The sequence below is a fragment of the Grampus griseus genome (genome assembly GCF_964374135.1).
Source record: "Grampus griseus genome assembly, chromosome: 1".
NCBI lineage: Eukaryota > Metazoa > Chordata > Mammalia > Artiodactyla > Delphinidae > Grampus > Grampus griseus.
The window spans coordinates 80,535,952-80,553,601 of NC_139017.1; the positions used below are offsets into that span (position 1 = coordinate 80,535,952).

Sequence of the window (17,650 nt, forward strand, 5' to 3'; positions counted from 1 at the left end):
ATAGTAACAAATTGAAGGAGAAAAACCATATGATCATCTCAATAGATGCAGAAAAAGCTTTTGACAATATTGAACACCCATTTATGATAAAAACCCTCCACTAAGTTGGCACAGAGGGAACTTACCTCAACATAATAAGGGCCATATATGAGAAACCCACTCTCAATGGTGAAAAACTGAAACCATTTCCTCTAAGATCAGGAAGAAGACAAGGTTGTCCGGTCTCACCACTATTTGAAATTTTTCTTGTTTCTTGATGTAGGCTTGTATTGTTATAAACTTCTCTCTTAGAACCGCTTTTGCTGCATCCCATAGATTTTGGATCGTTGTGTTTTCATTGTCATTTGTCTCTAGGTATTTTTTGATTTCCTCTTTGATTTCATCAGTGATCTCTTGCTTATTTAGTAATGCACTGTTTAGCTTCCATGTGTTTGTATTTTTTACGTTTTTTTCCCTGTAACTGATTTCTAATTTCATAGCGTTGTGGTCTGAAAAGATGCTTGATATGATTTCAATTTTCTTAAATTTACTGAGGCTTGATTTGTGACCTAAGATGTGATCTATCCTGGAGAATGTTCCATGTGCACTTGAGAACAAAATATAATCTGCTGTTTTTGGATGGAATGTCCTATAAATATCAATTAAATCTATCTGGTCTATTGTGTCATTTAAAGCTTCTGTTTCCTTATTTATTTTCATTTTGGATGATCTGTCCATTGGTGTAAGTGAGGTGTTAAAGTCCCCCAGTATTATTGTGTTACTGTCGATTTCCTCTTTTATAGCTGTTAGCAGTTGCCTTATGTATTGAGATACTCCTATGTTCAGAGCGTATATATTTATGATGTTATATCTTCTTCTTGGATTGATCCCTTGATCATTATGTAGTATCCTTCCTTATCTCTTGTAACATTCTTTATTTTAAAGTCTATTTTATCTGATATGAGTATAGCTACTCCAGCTTTCTTTTGATTTACATTTGCATGAAATATCTTTTTCCATCCCCTCACTTTCAGCCTGAATGTGTACCTAGGTCTGAAGTGGGTCTCTTGTAGACAGCATATATATAAGTCTTGTTTCTGTATCCATTCAGCGAGCCTCTGTCTTTTGGCTGGAGCATTTAACTGTTCATATTTAAGGTAATTATTGATATGTATATTCCTATTACCATTTTCTTAATTGTTATGGGTTTGTTTTTGTAGGTCTTTTTCTTCTCTTGTGTTTCCCACTTAGAGAAGTTCCTTTAGCATTTGTTGTAGAGCTGGTTTGGTGGTGCTGAATTCTCTTAGCTTTTGCTTGTCTGTAAAGCTTTTGATTTCTCCATCGAATCTGAATGAGATCCTTGCCGCCTAGAGTAACCTTGGTTGTAGGTTCTTGCCTTTCATCACTTTAAATATATCATGCCACTCCCTTCTGGCTTGTAGAGTTTCTGCTGAGAAATCAGCTGTTAACCTTATGGGAGTTCCCTTGTATGTTATTTGTCATTTTTCCCTTGCTGCTTTCAATAGTTTTTCTTTGTCTTTAATTTTTATCAATTTGATTACCACGTGTCTTGGCCTGTTTCTCCTTGGGTTTATCCTGTATGGGACTCTCTGTGCTCCCTGGACTTGGGTGGCTATTTCCTTTCCCATGTTAGAGAAGTTTTTGACTATAATCTCTTCAAATATTTTCTCAGTCCTTTCTCTCTTTCTTCTCCTTCCAAGACCCCTATAATGCGAATGTTGTTGTGTTTAATGTTGTCCCAGAGGTCTCTTAGGCTGTCTTCATTTCTTTCCATTCTTTTTTCTTTATTCTGTTCCACAGCAGTGAATTCTACCATTCTGTCTTCCAGGTCACTTATCCGTTCTTCTGCCTCAGTTATTCTGCTATTGATTCCTTCTAGTGTAGTTTTCATTTCAGTTTTTGTGTTGTTCATCTCTGTTTGTTTGCTCTTTAATTCTTCTAGGTCTTTGTTAAACATTTCTTGCACCTTCTTGATCTTGGCCTCCATTCTTTTTCCGAGGTCCTGCATCATCTTCACTATCATTATTCTGAATTCTTTTTCTCCACTTCATTTAGTTGTTTTTCTGGGGTTTTATCTTGTTCCTTCATCTGGTACATAGCCCTCTGCCTTTTCATCTTGTCTATCTTTCTGTGAATGTGGTTTTTGTTCCACAGGCTGCAGGATTGTAGTTCTTCTTGCTTCTGCTGTCTGCCCTCTGGTGGATGAGGCTATCTCCACTCTCACCACTATTATTCAGCATAGTTTTGGAAGTTTTACCCACAGCAATCAGAGAAGAAAAAGAAATAAAAGGAATCCAAATTGGAAAAGAAGAAATAAAGCTGTCACTGTTTGCAGATGACATGATACTATACATAGAGAATCCTAAAGATGCTACAAGAAAACTACTAGAGCTAATCAATGAATTTGGTAACGTAGCAGGATACAAAATTAATGCACAGAAATCTCTTGCATTCCTATACATTAATGATGAAAAATCTGGAAGAGAGATTAAGGAAACACTCCCATTTACCACTGCAACAAAAAGAATAAAACACCTAGGAATAAACTTACCTAAGGAGACAAAAGACCTATATACAGAAAACTATAAGTCACTGATGAAAGAAATTAAAGATGATACAAACACATGGAGAGATACACCATGTTCTTGGATTGGAAGAATCAACATTGTGAAAATGACTATACTACCCAAAGCAATCTACAGATTCAATGCAATCCCTATTAAACTACCAATGGCATTTTTCACAGAACTAGAACAAAAAATTTCACAATTTGTATAGAAACACAAAAGACCCCGAATAGCCACAGCAATGTTGAGAAAGAAAAACGGAGCTGGAGGAATCAGGCTCCCAAACTCCAGACTATACGACAAAGCTACAGTAATCAAGACAATATGGTACTGGCACAAAACCAGAAATATAGATCAACGGAACAGGATAGAAAGCCCAGAGATAAACCCACGCACATATGGTCACCTTATTTCTTTTTACTTATTATTTTTTTTTGCGGTACATGGGCCTCTCACTGTTGTGGCCTCTCCCGTTGCGGAGCACAGGCTCCCGATGAGCAGGCTCAGCGGCCATGGCTCACGGGCCCAGGTGCTCCGCGGCATGTGGGATCTTCCCGGACCGGGGCACGAACCCGTGTCCCCTGCATCGGCAGGCGGACTCTCAACCACTGCGCCACCAGGGAAGCCCTGGTCACCTTATTTTTGATAAAGCAGGCAAGAATATACAATGGAGAAAAGACAGCCTCTTCAATAAGTGGTGCTGGGAAAACTGGACAGCCACATATTAAAGAATGAAATTAGAACACTCCCTAACACCATACACAAAAATAAACTCAAAATGGATTAAAGACCTAAATGTAAGGCCAGAAACTATCAAACTCTTAGAGGAAAACATAGGCAGAACACTCTGACATAAATCACAGCAAGATCCTTTTTGACCCACCTCCTAGAGAAGTGGAAATAAAAACCAAAAGAAACAAATGGGACCTAATGAAACTTAAAAGCTTTTGCACAGCAAAGGAAAACATAAACAAGATGAAAAGACAATCCTCAGAATGGGAGAAAATATTTGCAAAGGAAGCAACTGACAGAGAATTAATCTCCAAAATGTACAAGCAGCTCATGCAGCTCAACATCTAACCCAATCCAAAAATGGGCAGAAGACCTAAATAGACATTTCTCCAAAGAAGATATACAGATTGCCAACAAACACGTGAAAGAATGCTCAACATCACTAATCATTAGAGAAATGCAAATCAAAACTACAATGAGGTATCACCTCACACCGGTCAGTGTGGCCAACATCAAAACATCTACAAACGATAAATGCTGGAGAGGGCGTGGAGAAAAGGGAACCCTCCTGCACTGTTGGTGGGAATGTAAATTGATACAGTCACTATGGAGAACACTGGAGGTTCCTTAAAAAACTAAAAATAGAACTACCATACGACCCAGCAATCCCACTGCTGGGCATATACCCTGAGAAAACCATAATTCAGAAAGAGTCATGTGCCACAATATTCATTGCAGCTCTATTTACAATAGCCAGGACATGGAAGCAACCTAAGTGTCCATCGACAGACGAATGGAGAAAGACGACGTGGCACATATATACAATGGAATATTACTCAGCCATAAAAAGAAATGAAACTGAGTTATTTGTAGTGAGGTGGATGGACCTAGAGACTGTCATACAGAGTGAAGTAAGTCAGAAAGAGAAAAAGCAATACCATATGCTAACACATACATATGGAATCTAAAAAAAAGAACCTAGGGGCAGGTCAGGAATAAAGACGGAGACATAGAGAATGGACTCTAGGACACGGGGAGGGGGAAGGGTGAGTTGGGATGAAGTGAGAGAGTGGCATGGACATATATACACTACCAAATGTAAAATAGCTAGCTAGTGGGAAGCAGTCACATAGCACAGGGAGATCAGCTAGGTGCTTTGTGACCACCTAGAGGGGTGGATAGGGAGTGTGGAAGGGAGACGCAAGAGGGAGGAGATATGGGGATATATGTATATGTATAGCTGATTCACTTTGTTGTAAAGCAGAAACTAACACATCATTGTAAAGCAATTATACTCCAATAAAGATGTTAAAAAAATAAAGTGAGAAAAGCCAGACACAAAGCTTACATATTACATTCCATTTACGTGAAATGTCCAGAATACGCAAGTTTCTAGAGACAGAAAGGAGATTAGTGGTTGTCAGGGGGTAGGAGGTTGGGGAGCTAAAGGGTGTCAGCTAAGGGTGCAGGTTTCTATTGGTTGTAATGAAAATGTTCTACAAGTAACTGTGGTGATGGTTGCACAACTCTCTGAATATACTGAAAACCACTGAACTATGTATTTAAATGGATAAATTGTATGGCATGTGAATTATATTTCAGTAAAATTGTTTAAAAACATGAAGCCATTGGATCAAAACCCTAGGGCCCCTTCCAGCTCAATCTAGGATTCAACAGGGTTCCCTGCTCACCTGAGGTTTGGAAGTCTATCTCAATAGGATTGGAGAGACTGGTTGCTGCTTCTCGCCACAGGCTGCCCCTAACAGGAGACCAGGCTGTCACCATGCAGCGGTATAGCCCTGCATCCGAGACCTGAGTCTGGTACATTCGATAGCGAAATTCATCTTCCTGCACTTTCTCTAACACAACGCCGTCCACCCGCGATGCATCTGTCCAGTTCTCCAGCTTCACCACAGAATCCTGGTCCAGGGAGATGATGTACTTGGTTTCGTTAGGACTGGAGAGGTCCCCAACAGGCTTCTCAGCCATGATGAGAACCGAGTAGCGTGGCGATTTAATATTTTTGGAAGACACTTTGCAAGTCATCTCAAATGTATTTCCGGCAGCAAAGAAAGGCTTGGGCTGCCTTGCCTTCACCACAAGCACGGAATCTGCAATGAAGTACCAGAAAGACATGATTTCTAACAGGATTAGGTAAATGGATATGCATCTGAAAGCACAATGTCAGGGAAATAGGAATTTATTTGCAAATTGCCGCACAGTAGCGTTTAAGAAAATCTGGAAACTCAGAAAAGTAATCACGTGTGTCAGTAAGCAGGCTGAAATCCCCCACGCTGGAAGAGGCAGAGCAGTCTGATTCGATTTAATGGGTGTGAGGGAAGAGGGGATGGATGGGTGAGAATTTGTTTTTATGGATTTTCAAGTCCTTGAGAAGTTTCACCCAGAGAGAGGATTTGGGAAGCTGCTGGTGCCCCCAAGGGTGTGAGGGAAAACTCGCTTCCAGTCAACTGGGGAAGACAGGGCTCTGGGCAATGCCATTTGCCTCTCCCCTCTGAGGCTCCACTGGGTGCAGGGAAAGTACACTTAGCCTAACCAGCCTGCATGGAAGAGCAGAGCAAGGGAGCAATGGGTTCTCTCTGTTTCATCATATGATGGTAACATTATAAAACAGATTATTACTAAAGGGACTGGAGCTTACACTTGTAGATCCAGTCATTTCCACAGAGATGCTATATTAACATTTTGAACCAGTGTCCAGGGCTACTAACTTAAAGTGTGTGACTCCCTGCCTCTCCGTCAAAAAAAAAATAATCCCTAAGCATATACACATTAGAATTCATCTGTATTGTAATAGCTCAGTGTCAGGCACTTGGAAGGTACTTAAATATTTGTTGAACGGATGGATAAATGAATTAAACACAACTCTTTTATCCTTTAATGAGATAATTCTATAACCCATCTGGTACCAAACAAAATTTTTATGTTGGGGTTATTTTGGGAATAGTTGTTTCACCAAACCTATCAGGAGGACATGTATGTTACGGGGTCTCTCCAGAACCACTGATTCCTGAGGTTCCACTGAGCCATTCACATTCTTTCTTGGAGTTTAAATTTGTGAGATAAGAAGAGATCACTAAAGGTTAAACAAAAAGAAAAGTCCAAGGACTATGCCCTCAGGCATCTAATGTCCGAGGATCAGGAAAATGAACAGAAATCAGCAAAGGAGGCTGAGAAGAAGACTTACGAGGTTGGAGAAAAGCCCAGAGGGTAGTATCCCACAAGCCAAGGAAAAGCCGAAGTATTTCCAAGAAGAGGGAATGATCAACTGTGTTAAGTCCTGCTAAGTCAAGTAAGATGACTAACAACTGGACTTTGCAATATGTCAATCACTAGTCATCTTAACAGCTGGGGCAAAAGCCAGATTAGAGCAGAACAGAGAACAGGAAGAGAGAAAATAGAGACACTGAGGACAAACGAATCAAATCCTTTGCCTATCAAAGGAAAGGAACAGAAATGAGTGGACAAGGGGTATGGGGAACAGACAGATGGAGGGGGAAGCAAGACCAAGATTAGTTTAGCTTTAATTACAAAAAAAAAAAAAACTCACAACAAGAGATCTAAAATAGGCCAGTGGGAAACAGTGGGAGTGATGTAGAAAGATAGGTGTGTTTACAGGATAGGTTGTTTGGAACTGAGAGGATGGAGAGCTCTCAGTCATCAGAAGTGAGATGTCTAGTGCAGGGTGTGAGCTTGGGAGTGAATAACCAAATAGGACAGAGGTCATAATGACTAGAAAGGAGGACAGGGGCCTGAGAATGAAAGGTTTCTCAACCTTACATGCACCTGGGAACCACCTTGGGAGCATCTGACAATTCCAATGCCCAGATTACACAGAACCTCAAGCCAATTAAGACAGAACCTCTTGTGGGACTCAAGCATCAGTATGTTTTTAAAGCTCCTCAGGTGATTCCAATGTGCAGCCAATGTGCCCCAGCGCCCATACAGATAGTGAAACTAGCAAGACAGCAGGAAAAGCAGAGAGCGGCTGCGAGACAAAACTGAGCATCTTCAAAGAATGCGCGAGGAGGACCCAGGAGTTGACAGGTGACGGCAATGAGAGGAGGTGGAATGATCTGATGACAGGAGATGTGAAGTTGGATGTTTTTAGGGAGGAGGGAAAAGAGCCTGGAGGCTGCAGTGAGGGACGAGGAGGGCACCTGACTCATCTAGGCCCGGTTACACTGTGGGAAGAAAACACCACCACTCGGGAAGGCTCCAGGGGAAATGGTGTCCTTGGGGAGAGCGAGGTGGGTCATGTTTACTGTGAGGAAGAGAAAGGACTATTCAGAGATGAGGTCAGGAAGCAGGAGATTTTGCCAAGCTCTAGAGGGCCCTGTTTGGGGTTTGGGGATCTCAGAGGCGTGGCAATGAGGCGACAGAAGCCATGTGGTGGGCTGTACGGTGCTTCACATCCGGGGCACGAAGGAGGACCCGGGAGGCCTGGCCTTCCTGCAGTGACGGACTAGACCAGGGATAAAAGACTTGACAAGTCTGACATCCCAAGGCACACAGGGCTCTGAGCATTGGGGAGGATACACATCAAAGAAACTGTTTCCCTTAAGTTCTTGTCAGCTCTCCCCAGGAACACTCTCTCTGAATGGGTGACTGACCTCTCCGGGGCAGGTGCAGTGGCCCGGGGCTGCCCGCTCATTCTGGGGCATCTGAAATGTGCCTGCAACCAGCGGGAACTCACGGACCTGGATACACTCTCAGAGGCGTGTGCAAAGTTTGGCTTCAGATCACCCAGTGGGGCCATAGGTCGATGGCGTACACCAGGCACCCTGTGAGCTCCTACAAGATGATCTCCTACCACGACCAAGCCCCAGCCCTCTTGTTAGACTTACCCTTCTCAACGTCGTCATCGTAAAGGGGTTCGTGCTGAGGATAAGAGGCACAGTCACTGGAGTGTGAATTTCTTGGATCCCTAGTGTGCATGGAAACCTGCAGAGTGACTGTGCATCTGAAAATGCACAGTGGGATGACTTAAGCCAAAACAAAACAAAAATGTTCATGAACAAGAAGGAAGTGCCTACCTTCTGATGCCCAAAATATGCTGACAGGTTTGGAGAAGACGTCCTTGCTCTTCACCCAGCTGTTGTTACGCTGTTTGGTCCAGGCAGACACAACACAGTAGTAACTGCCCCTGTCCTCCTCTGTAGTCCTTTGGATTCGGAAATTGAACGTGTCTGTACGCTCCTTAGAAAAAATGAAGTCTCCGTCCTGGGCCCGTTGCTTGCTCCTCTCTCCATACTTCAGCGTCCAGTCCCCGTTCATGACTGCAAGGAGCTCGCTGGCCACCACGTCATCGCTGCGCCGGTTCACCCTGTGGTACCAGGACACCGTGAAACGGACACTCGCCTCGGTGCTCTCCACATCCACTATCCGGCATTCCAGCTCGGTGAGGTCGTCTGAGAACTCAGGGACCTTAGAAGCATTCAGGTACACCTGATAGTCTGGTTCTGAAAGAGAGAGAAGGGCCAGGATTAAAAAAAAAATCAAATCAGACAGAGCAATTTACCAAGAATTAGCAAAAGGAACAAGATAAGCACTATTGTTGTCCTGACAATTAAATGCCCATTCTATTCGCTACGGTGATAGAAATGGAAGTCTTCATGTTGTATGGGAAGGATCCTCTGAGAGTCTGTTACTGCAAAACCTTGCACAACTGCAAAACCTTGCAAAACCCACTGTCCCCCCTCAAGAAAACCTCCCAAGGCCAGAAGCCAAATGTCCCCACTCAGAGTCTTGATCTTTCCAGAGGGTGAGGCCAGCTGTTAGTTTCCCCAGGAAGTTGGAGTCTTCTGAGAAGAACCTCTTAAGAAGTTTGGTGTCCATGCTCTACCAAGACGTTCTCTGGCATGCCAAGCAGTGCCCACAGACCTCCAAAGCCCCCACTGGCACAGCACTGGAAAACCCAACCTCAGAGTACATTCTAGCTCTTGCGGCCAGTCAACCCACCGTGTTGCGGGTTCCTGCCATCCTTGGCTTTGACCCAAAGGCAAGGCCCTCAGGTCATCATTCCTCCTGTGGACGGCCATCCTCCAACTCCCCAAACGGTATTTTTTTCACTGACACACGTTAACTCTCCTATTCAATTCTGCCAACCTTGAAGGCAGCTCACTGTGATCCTGGCTCTAGTAAAGCCCGCTCACTATGACCATCCTGCTTCCTGCCAGGCGTAAATTCTGATGAGGGAGGGAGGGAAGCCAGCGAGTGCTCTCCTAGTGTCCCCACTGCCACTGTCTCAGTCCTGTTATTTTTCACTCGTATAGAACCCCTCCTCCTGTGAAGTTCACTGTTTGCATTTAATCCATTTCTACAACTCCACATTTCAAAGCCTCCCAGGAACTGGTATGAGGACCCCCTTCACTGCTTCCTTTCTTCTACCAATACCTCCTCTGCATGTCACATCTAATTATCTGAAGTTCTCCAGTCACTGCAGTCTTGCACCACCGGGTGACCTGTTAGCGGTGGCCTCTCCTCTTGACTGCCCTGCAAACTTGCTCTCATTCTTCAGTGTCACCTCCTCTGCGCTCCCTTCCTGGACACCCTTTCTCTGTGTTCCCATAAACCGTGTAGGTACTGTTGTAAAGCAGTTACTACTCCTTGCTTGAAGGTCTTGTCCCTAAGGTTCAAACATACAGCCGTGTATAGAGTAGTCACTCAATAAATGTTTGCTGCCTGGATACTAAGACTTCTGGAAAAAAGCTACATTTTTCTCCTGTAGCGCTTTGCCTGCTAGGAGACAAATGATTCTACCTAAACAGAATTTTCCATTTGCCAACACTGTATTCACATCACCTCCATCAAACAGTTTAGTTTTATTTAACGTTGCTTTTATTTATGACTCATATAAATTATAAACTGCTGAGGTCAAGGAACTGTTGTTTTGTGATTTATACTTCTAACAAAGTGTATAACATCATGACTTCCCCAAGAATGACTCAGTGGCCAGGAAATGGAAAGAACTCAAACTCCTAATTCCCTCAAACGTCATCTTCACAAGCATTTAATTGCAAGTGAGCCTGGACCCTGTTCCATAAAAAGCTGAACCAGGGCTTCCCTGGTGGCGCAGTGGTTGAGAGTCCGCCTGCCGATGCAGGGGACACGGGTTCGTGCCCTGGTCCGGGAAGATCCCACATGCCGCGGAGCGGCTGGGCCCGTGAGCCATGGCCGCTGAGCCTGCGCGTCCGGAGCCTGTGCTCCGCAACGGGAGAGGCCACAGCAGTGAGAGGCCCGCGTACCGCAAAAAAAAAAAAAAAAAAAAAAAAAGTTGAAGCAGCGCAGCTCTGCCAGCTGATGGGAGAATGTCCTCAGTGATGTGGACATTACAGAGAAATATGCTAGAATGTCATCTGCCACCTCGTTTCACAGGTGAAGGTGCCAAAGATATACAGCTTGGGGGTTTCCTGGCCCTGGGCAGCGTGCTAACACACACGCTGCCTCTCCAGTGACTGCTGACTGTGGAACAAACACTGAAATGTACTTACACCATCACACGCATAAGACGAGGTATTCCCAACTTAGCCCGCATCCAGGGTTTCAGACCCTTTCCTCATGTGGGACTTCAGCACAGCAACTAGAGTGAGGACAAGGACAACCAAGTTCATGTAATGTGGAAAGGACAGACTTGAACTGGTTGTGCGCACAGCAAGACTGCCCTCCTCAGTCCTGTCAGGACCAAACAGGAACACCAGATCATCAAGAGTCCAGCAGCTCGCTCCATTCCGAGCACAACGCGAAGACCCTTCGCATGTGTCACCACATTAACCTGAACAACAAACTGGGAAGCAGGAAAGAGCAGTGGTGAGGAGCCAGGGGTCTGGAAGTCAGACTGTATTTGAATCCTGGCTCTGCCTTCACTTGCTGTGTGACCTTGGGCAGATTACTTAACCTCTCTGGTGCCTCATCTGTAAAAATGGGGAGAATAACAGTAACCACCTCATAATGTTATCATGAGGATTAACAGTTAAAATAATACACGTGAAAGTGCTTAGACTGGTGCCTGGTCCGTGTATGTGTGGCGGGGGTGTGCGAGGTGTACTGGCAGAGGTGTGTGCGGAGTGAAGTGAATTGGGTTGTGAATGTGTTATTCTTGAGATGCAATGGAGACACCAAGTCAAGATGCTAAGGACACAGCTCTGTGCCAGTGTTTGAACCTGGAGTCTAAGAAACAGCTGGGGCCAAAGCAGTGGAATGGACACACACACACACACACACACACACACACACAGCTGAAACCTCACTCCAAACACACACAGCTGGCTCCTCCTCCTAACTTTCCAACTGCTACTCCTGGTACCACAGCCCACCGTTCACTCTCCCAGTCCCCCCTCTTGAAAGGTGTACCATATCCCACTCTCTTCAGATGGTGCCTAAGTCTCACCATTCTCCCTCCTCAGCGTCTCTTCCACTTCTCACGTTCCAGGCCTCACACACAGTAGGTGCTCTATAAATATCTGTGCATAGAAGTGAAAACCTCACGACCACCATTCCCGTCCTGGCCCTCTGCCACCAGCCGAGACTATTATAATAACCTTCCGACCTGCCTCTAGGCTCACACCACCACCAGGTCATCTGTTCAAGAAGCCTCCCAGTAGGTGGCTTTTCTCTCACCTACTGAGTGAAGAACACACGCCCCAGCCTGGCACTCAAAGCCCTGCAGAGTGTGAGTCTAAGCCCTCTGTCCAGCTCCACCGCCCACTGCCCTCTTGTACACGCTCCAGACTCCGTGCCGGTGGCGCCTGTTACCACTCCCTCATCACCTCCTCTGCTTCCTCCCGCCTGTTGCCTCTGCCTCAGCGCCCGGGACACCTGCTCAGTAAGGCGCTGAGTAAATGACTGAGCCGATTCCCCCATTCTACTCCCTCCTCTCCCCCTTGACGGATCTGTTTAAATCTATGTATCCAAATGTGGAGAAAGGCGAGTACAGGGGTTGCAGTGCATGTGCATCTAGTTACAGGAATGCCAGCTCGGCAGAAGAGCAAAATCTCTTCATTGACTGGTTTGTCTCCTTGTTCTCTGTTCAAACTAAATCTTAGGCCCGCAAAAGGAGGATCCTAATGCAAAAACAAACACGTGGATTCTTGTGGACTTACAAGGCATAAGTTCCAGGGATTTAAAGGATGTGCAAAGGTCATCTGAACGATTCCCCCAGCCTTGGGGGTCGCCTTCGGACTTACACTCCTAGAAAAGATATGACTCCACTACGTCAGAATGGTAGGCGTGTGAGTGGGTGCCTATTTCTTTTATGTTTTGGTGCATGTATGGAAATCTTCCTTTATTGTTGTTTCACAATTTTAAAACTTGTTGCCAGAGATTGGGCGTACTCCTCAAGGTCCGTCGTGCACAGACCTCTTCAGGTAGCCTCTCCTACTGAACAGGAAGCCTCCTGTGAACTCACCAGCCTGTCCCAACTCTACTTCTTATTTAGCAAACATTCAGAGACCCTACCACCCGCCAGATTCCCTGCTCTCTGAGGACTTTACTTGAACATTGCCTTGAACTTCAGTTACAGGTCTGTCTGCCTCATGGACCTTCTATAGGGCTCTTCTCAGGGTCTGGGACCCACTGTTTGATTCATCTGTGTGTGCTATGTATGCAGTGCCTTGTACACAAAAGACATTAACACACTTGCTGAACTGGACTAAATTTAATATTTTGCATAAAAATGCTCATTTTCAGCATAAGTGTTACACGACTGATTACTGCTATATTCTGCTTGATCTCATCAAGAAATCATCTAAGAATGTAATAGTGGTTATGTTTAAAAACTGCTTATCAGTTAAAGATGCATACTAAAGTATTTAATGGCAAAATGACATGATGTCTGGGATGTGTTTTACATTCTTCCAGAAGGAAAAGAAAAGAGGGGGCAGGGGAAAGAAAGAGAGAGAGAGAGTGTACGTACGTGTGTGTGTCTAGGGGAGGGAAGAGAGATGAAATAAGATTAGCAAAATACTGATAACTGTTGAAGCTGGTGGTTTGTTCTACTTCTGGGTAAATTTCTACTCCAAAAGTTTAACACAAACAAACAACCCGCCCACAGCGTAAGCCCTTTTACAGAATACTGAGGCCAGTCTAAGGCACGACATCACTAACCTTCCAGGAAACAAGGCTCTCTCCCTAATCTAGCTCCCAGGACAACCTGCTCATTTACACACCACCTCCTGCAGCTGCGGCCTCCCATACTGTAAGCCCCACCGAGAAAGACTTTGTTTTCTGATTATGGGTCATTAAACTCCTTTGTTATAACTTCCGAAACAATGAAAATGTTCCGAATCATTGGCTAATTTGTAAAAGCAGATATTTTGTGCCTACCACATGCAGGGACCTGAACCGGGGGATTTCACAGATTACCTCATTTATTCACTCTCACAACAATTCTGTAAGGAAGGTACAAGGATACTAATAACTGGCATTTATGGAGGGCTTCCTGTATGCCAGGGACCAGGCCATACACTTTCCTTGCATGCTGGTTTAATCTTCAGAACAACCTTATATGATAGATACTATTTTCACGTACTTTTCCTAAACCAAACCAAACCAAACCAAACCAAACCCGAAATCAAAGCCCAAAGGAGGTTAAGTTCAAAGACGAAGATCTTGCACAGCGTGTGGGGGGTGGGGGAGCAGAATCATAGGAGAGGCTTTGGCTCCGTGGCCTGGCTCCCACTAGGGCCGAATTGCACAACCTCATTACACACCCAGTTATTCATGCTTCTCAAAGCCAGCTCCATCCCAGAAGACAAGAGGGATGATAACAGCTGAGGCACTGATCCTGAACTGTGTACAACAGGGCCATGTTCTAATGCCCCCTTTGAAGTTTAGTTAACTTGGGGGAGCTAATTAGATGAACAGGCTGCAAGCACGAGTCAGAAGAAACAGGAGGAAGAGGGCCCTTTTTTCTGCCGATGCCAGTTTTATTACCCTGAACTGGGCAGGTACTTTAGATGCAGCTGAGCGAGTTGACTAATTGTCAAAGAGTTGCCACTATCATCACTGGTATACAACAATTAAATATTCTCTGGGGGGCTTCCCTGGTGGCGCAGTGGTTGAGAGTCCACCTGCCCATGCAGGGGACGCGGGTTCGTGCCCCGGTCCGGGAGGATCCCACATGCCGCGGAGCGGCTGGGCCCGTGAGCCATGGCCGCTGAGCCTGCGCGTCCGGAGCCTGTGCTCCGCAACGGGAGAGGCCACGACAGTGAGAGGCCCGCGTACCGCAAAAAAAAAGAAAAAAAAATTCTGCAGATCTAAATCTTATCTTCTGTAGACGGCAAAGAACTCTCAAGTCTCTACCAAGTACTTAGCAGATTAACAGCTCCTTTTAAAGAAAAATAATTACCTTCCTCGCTGGCACAGGGCTGGAAGAGGGGACGGTCCGCAAGTGGGGAAGAATGCAAATCAGGTGCCTAAGCCCAAGTAGCACCGCTCGGCTCTGCCGGTTCCTGCTCCTGTATCTGAAGCCCGTGGAACCCTCTCCAATTAACACCACAGCAGTCTGGGACTTCGGGCAGAGAACTCAACCATGAACTGATTAGTATCCAACTCTTGCCAAGGGCTCATTTAAGACATCTGATAGCAGAGAGAGATGGCTTCACATGCAGATTAGCCAGCCATTCCTCCCGATTCTCTGTAGCTTTCGCCATATACTAAATTGGATCGACACAAAGCGACATTCGTCCTCCACAGTAACTCAGTCTCTTACAAAAACTCCTTCACACACTTAAGATTTATGCCTTCAGCTTTTATGGGGAGTGGATATAAGAAACATCCATCTGAACAATCACTTAGAGCGTTTGTAAAAGAACAGTTGAAAGCACTGTCCATTATGCTATCGAATGCCCCTTAAATAAAACAAGCGCATGATAAATTCAGTGCCAAGAAAAAGTTTGTCTCTGTTTGTTTTCCATCATCAGAGGAGGGCTGTATAATCCCATCTCTTTTGCCTCAACTCTCCAAAACTTCAGAGGCAAATTCAGTGCTCAAATGCAGTCACTAATCCACCCCAACCACCTTGCAATACCTATTCTTTGATTTTTTTTTTTTACCCCTTTTGATCTTGATTTTATTTTTGTGCCTCCTGCTTTAAATTGGACTTCGTTTTGCAACCCAACTTAAATCTTTTTGCCTTCAAAAGTAGGGCATCCATCCTAAGTAAAGAGATTTTTTCTTACCCTCTAAAAAATTATAGTCCTCCCAGCTGCTACAAGTGCTCCTGGACTTGACAGACCCATTCACGTCATTGCCCTGATGTCTCTGGTTAACACGATGGAACGTGAGAAGACCCCAATCAGCTTCAATCCCTCATCTACTCAGTGCACCCAAGCAAATGAGGACAAGAACGACCCAGCTTTTAGGACTCTATGCTTTAGAGTTTCAGGAGTGAAGCTGATCCCCAAAGCCAAACCGTTTCCACATAGGATGACAATACTCGGGACAGACTCCCCTCAAGATGAAAATACTTGGGACAGACTTGACCTAGGGCCATAATTCTGTCCAAGCCATTCTAAACATTTCTTTGGAAGTAAAAGGAACAAGCATTAACCGCTGCATAGATTCTACTTTCCAAAGGTGATGCAGTAACGTTTCCCATCTCACATGCCCTTTTTGAAATGTGACCTTGCTAGTCTCCCATTAAGAGATGGGGTCTCTTTCTCTACCCCCTTGAACTTGGACAGACTCTGTGATGGCTCTGACCAATAGAAGACAGCGGAGGTGCACTGTACCAGTCCCAGGGACAGCTTTCAACTAGCCAGGCACTTCTACTTCCTGCGTCCTGGCAGCCAGCCGCCACGTAAGAAGAATGACTGTCCTGAGAAGACGGCGCCATGAGAAACCCAAGCCACATGGACAGGGCCTGGATGAGACACCACATGGGGACAGAGAGAGATGCCCTGGAACGTGGTGACAAGTGCATGAGAAAGCCACCTGGAAGGGGATCCCCAGCCCTAGCTGTCCCAGCTGTCACCATGTGCATCAGAGATGAACCCCATTGAGTTCTTCCCTAATTCCTGACCCTCAAAATTGTGAGCAAAATGAAAATCAGTGGTTTTCAGGTGGGGATTGGGACAGTGCCTCACTCGCACTGTTTGCAGGGATCAAATATTTAATGCGTGCAAAGCCCTTGGCCTAGTCCCTGGCACGCAGTAAGTGTTGAGTACACAGTAGTTATTATGTTTAATATGTCAGGTAGCAAAATTGAGCATTTTGTGTAATACCTGCACAGGGAACTGGCTTTCTCAAGAGCTCTTCTGTGACGACATTCCACAGTCACGCAACGTAAGATGACCTATCTAAATAGACCACTTCCTGTCTTATTGCCACCTCTCAGTTAGCCTCAGCAGGCCCCAATTTACATGTGGCATGGTATCCACGTGCATACGCAGACACGTCGTAGATCTAGAGCGAATCACACAGTGTCAAGCCAGGCCTGACCACTGCTGAGCGGAGAATCCAATTGGGAGGTCCTGGAGAAAAAGCCTACTGCTGTACTCAGGCCCAACTCGCCTCCTGACAACTGTCCAGGGAGCTGTAATGGTATGAGGCACAGGCACAGGGAAGGAGGAGAGATTTAAGGGGAAGACAGGAGAAGAATACCACTTACACTCCTGACAGGTTTGCCCATGTGCAGTACCTCTGAATGTTCTGAGCTGAACTTATTGCTTTCTTTGCAATTCTTCTTCTCCTATGCACATATGTTAACATATCCATGTGTTGGCGCTGGTTTATCTACCCATCAGGCCAGTGTTTACTGAGTGCCCATTACGTGCAAAGAACTGGGAGAGATGCGGGGTCTGGGGCCTTAGATCAGCCAGGGAAAAGCACACTGACAGCTTTCGCAACAACCGTGTTGGATCCTCAGAATAATAACCAAACCTTTTCCCACAATTTAGTCTCTTTATTTCTTCCCACTCTCTGGAGAACACAGCCACCAACAAATCCCTTCCAGCTAAAAGAGCCCATTCCCTCCCCGAGTTCCCCTCCTGCTTCCTGACAGTCTCAGCATCTCTCCCCCGGGGTAGGCTGGGATCAGCGCGTGAGGACTTCAAAGAGGCCGTCTAAGTCGGTGGGGGAGGGGTGCAGAACATCCGCGCTGGGATCTGACAGCACCGCACAAGGCACCGAGGACCAGGGCTGTGAGACACATTCAGCTCCGGGGCTGAAAACTCTTCTTCTGGTGCTGACAACATCTGTTTTATTTTGAAGGTTGCTAAGGAGAGTTCTAGCTGGGCTAACGTTGTTCCAGTTCAGTACTTCATGATGAGTTTCTCGCACGGGGTTCAGAAGGCAGGAATAAAAGCTCGCCAGATGAACCCGCTCCTTTCACT

At 45.4% G+C, this 17,650-nt stretch overlaps 1 protein-coding gene across 1 annotated transcript in view; it reads right to left on the bottom strand.

Moving 5' to 3' along the window:
* Window positions 1-17,650, bottom strand: part of PTGFRN (prostaglandin F2 receptor inhibitor) — an 85,134-nt gene that overhangs the window by 27,794 nt on the left and 39,690 nt on the right. Inside the window, exons 5-6 of the mRNA XM_082651333.1 lie at window positions 8,354-8,779; window positions 4,991-5,410 (exon numbers count right to left, since the gene is read on the bottom strand). Of these exons, the coding sequence (XP_082507459.1) occupies window positions 4,991-5,410; window positions 8,354-8,779 (846 nt within the window). The remainder of the gene's footprint in view (window positions 1-4,990; window positions 5,411-8,353; window positions 8,780-17,650) is intronic.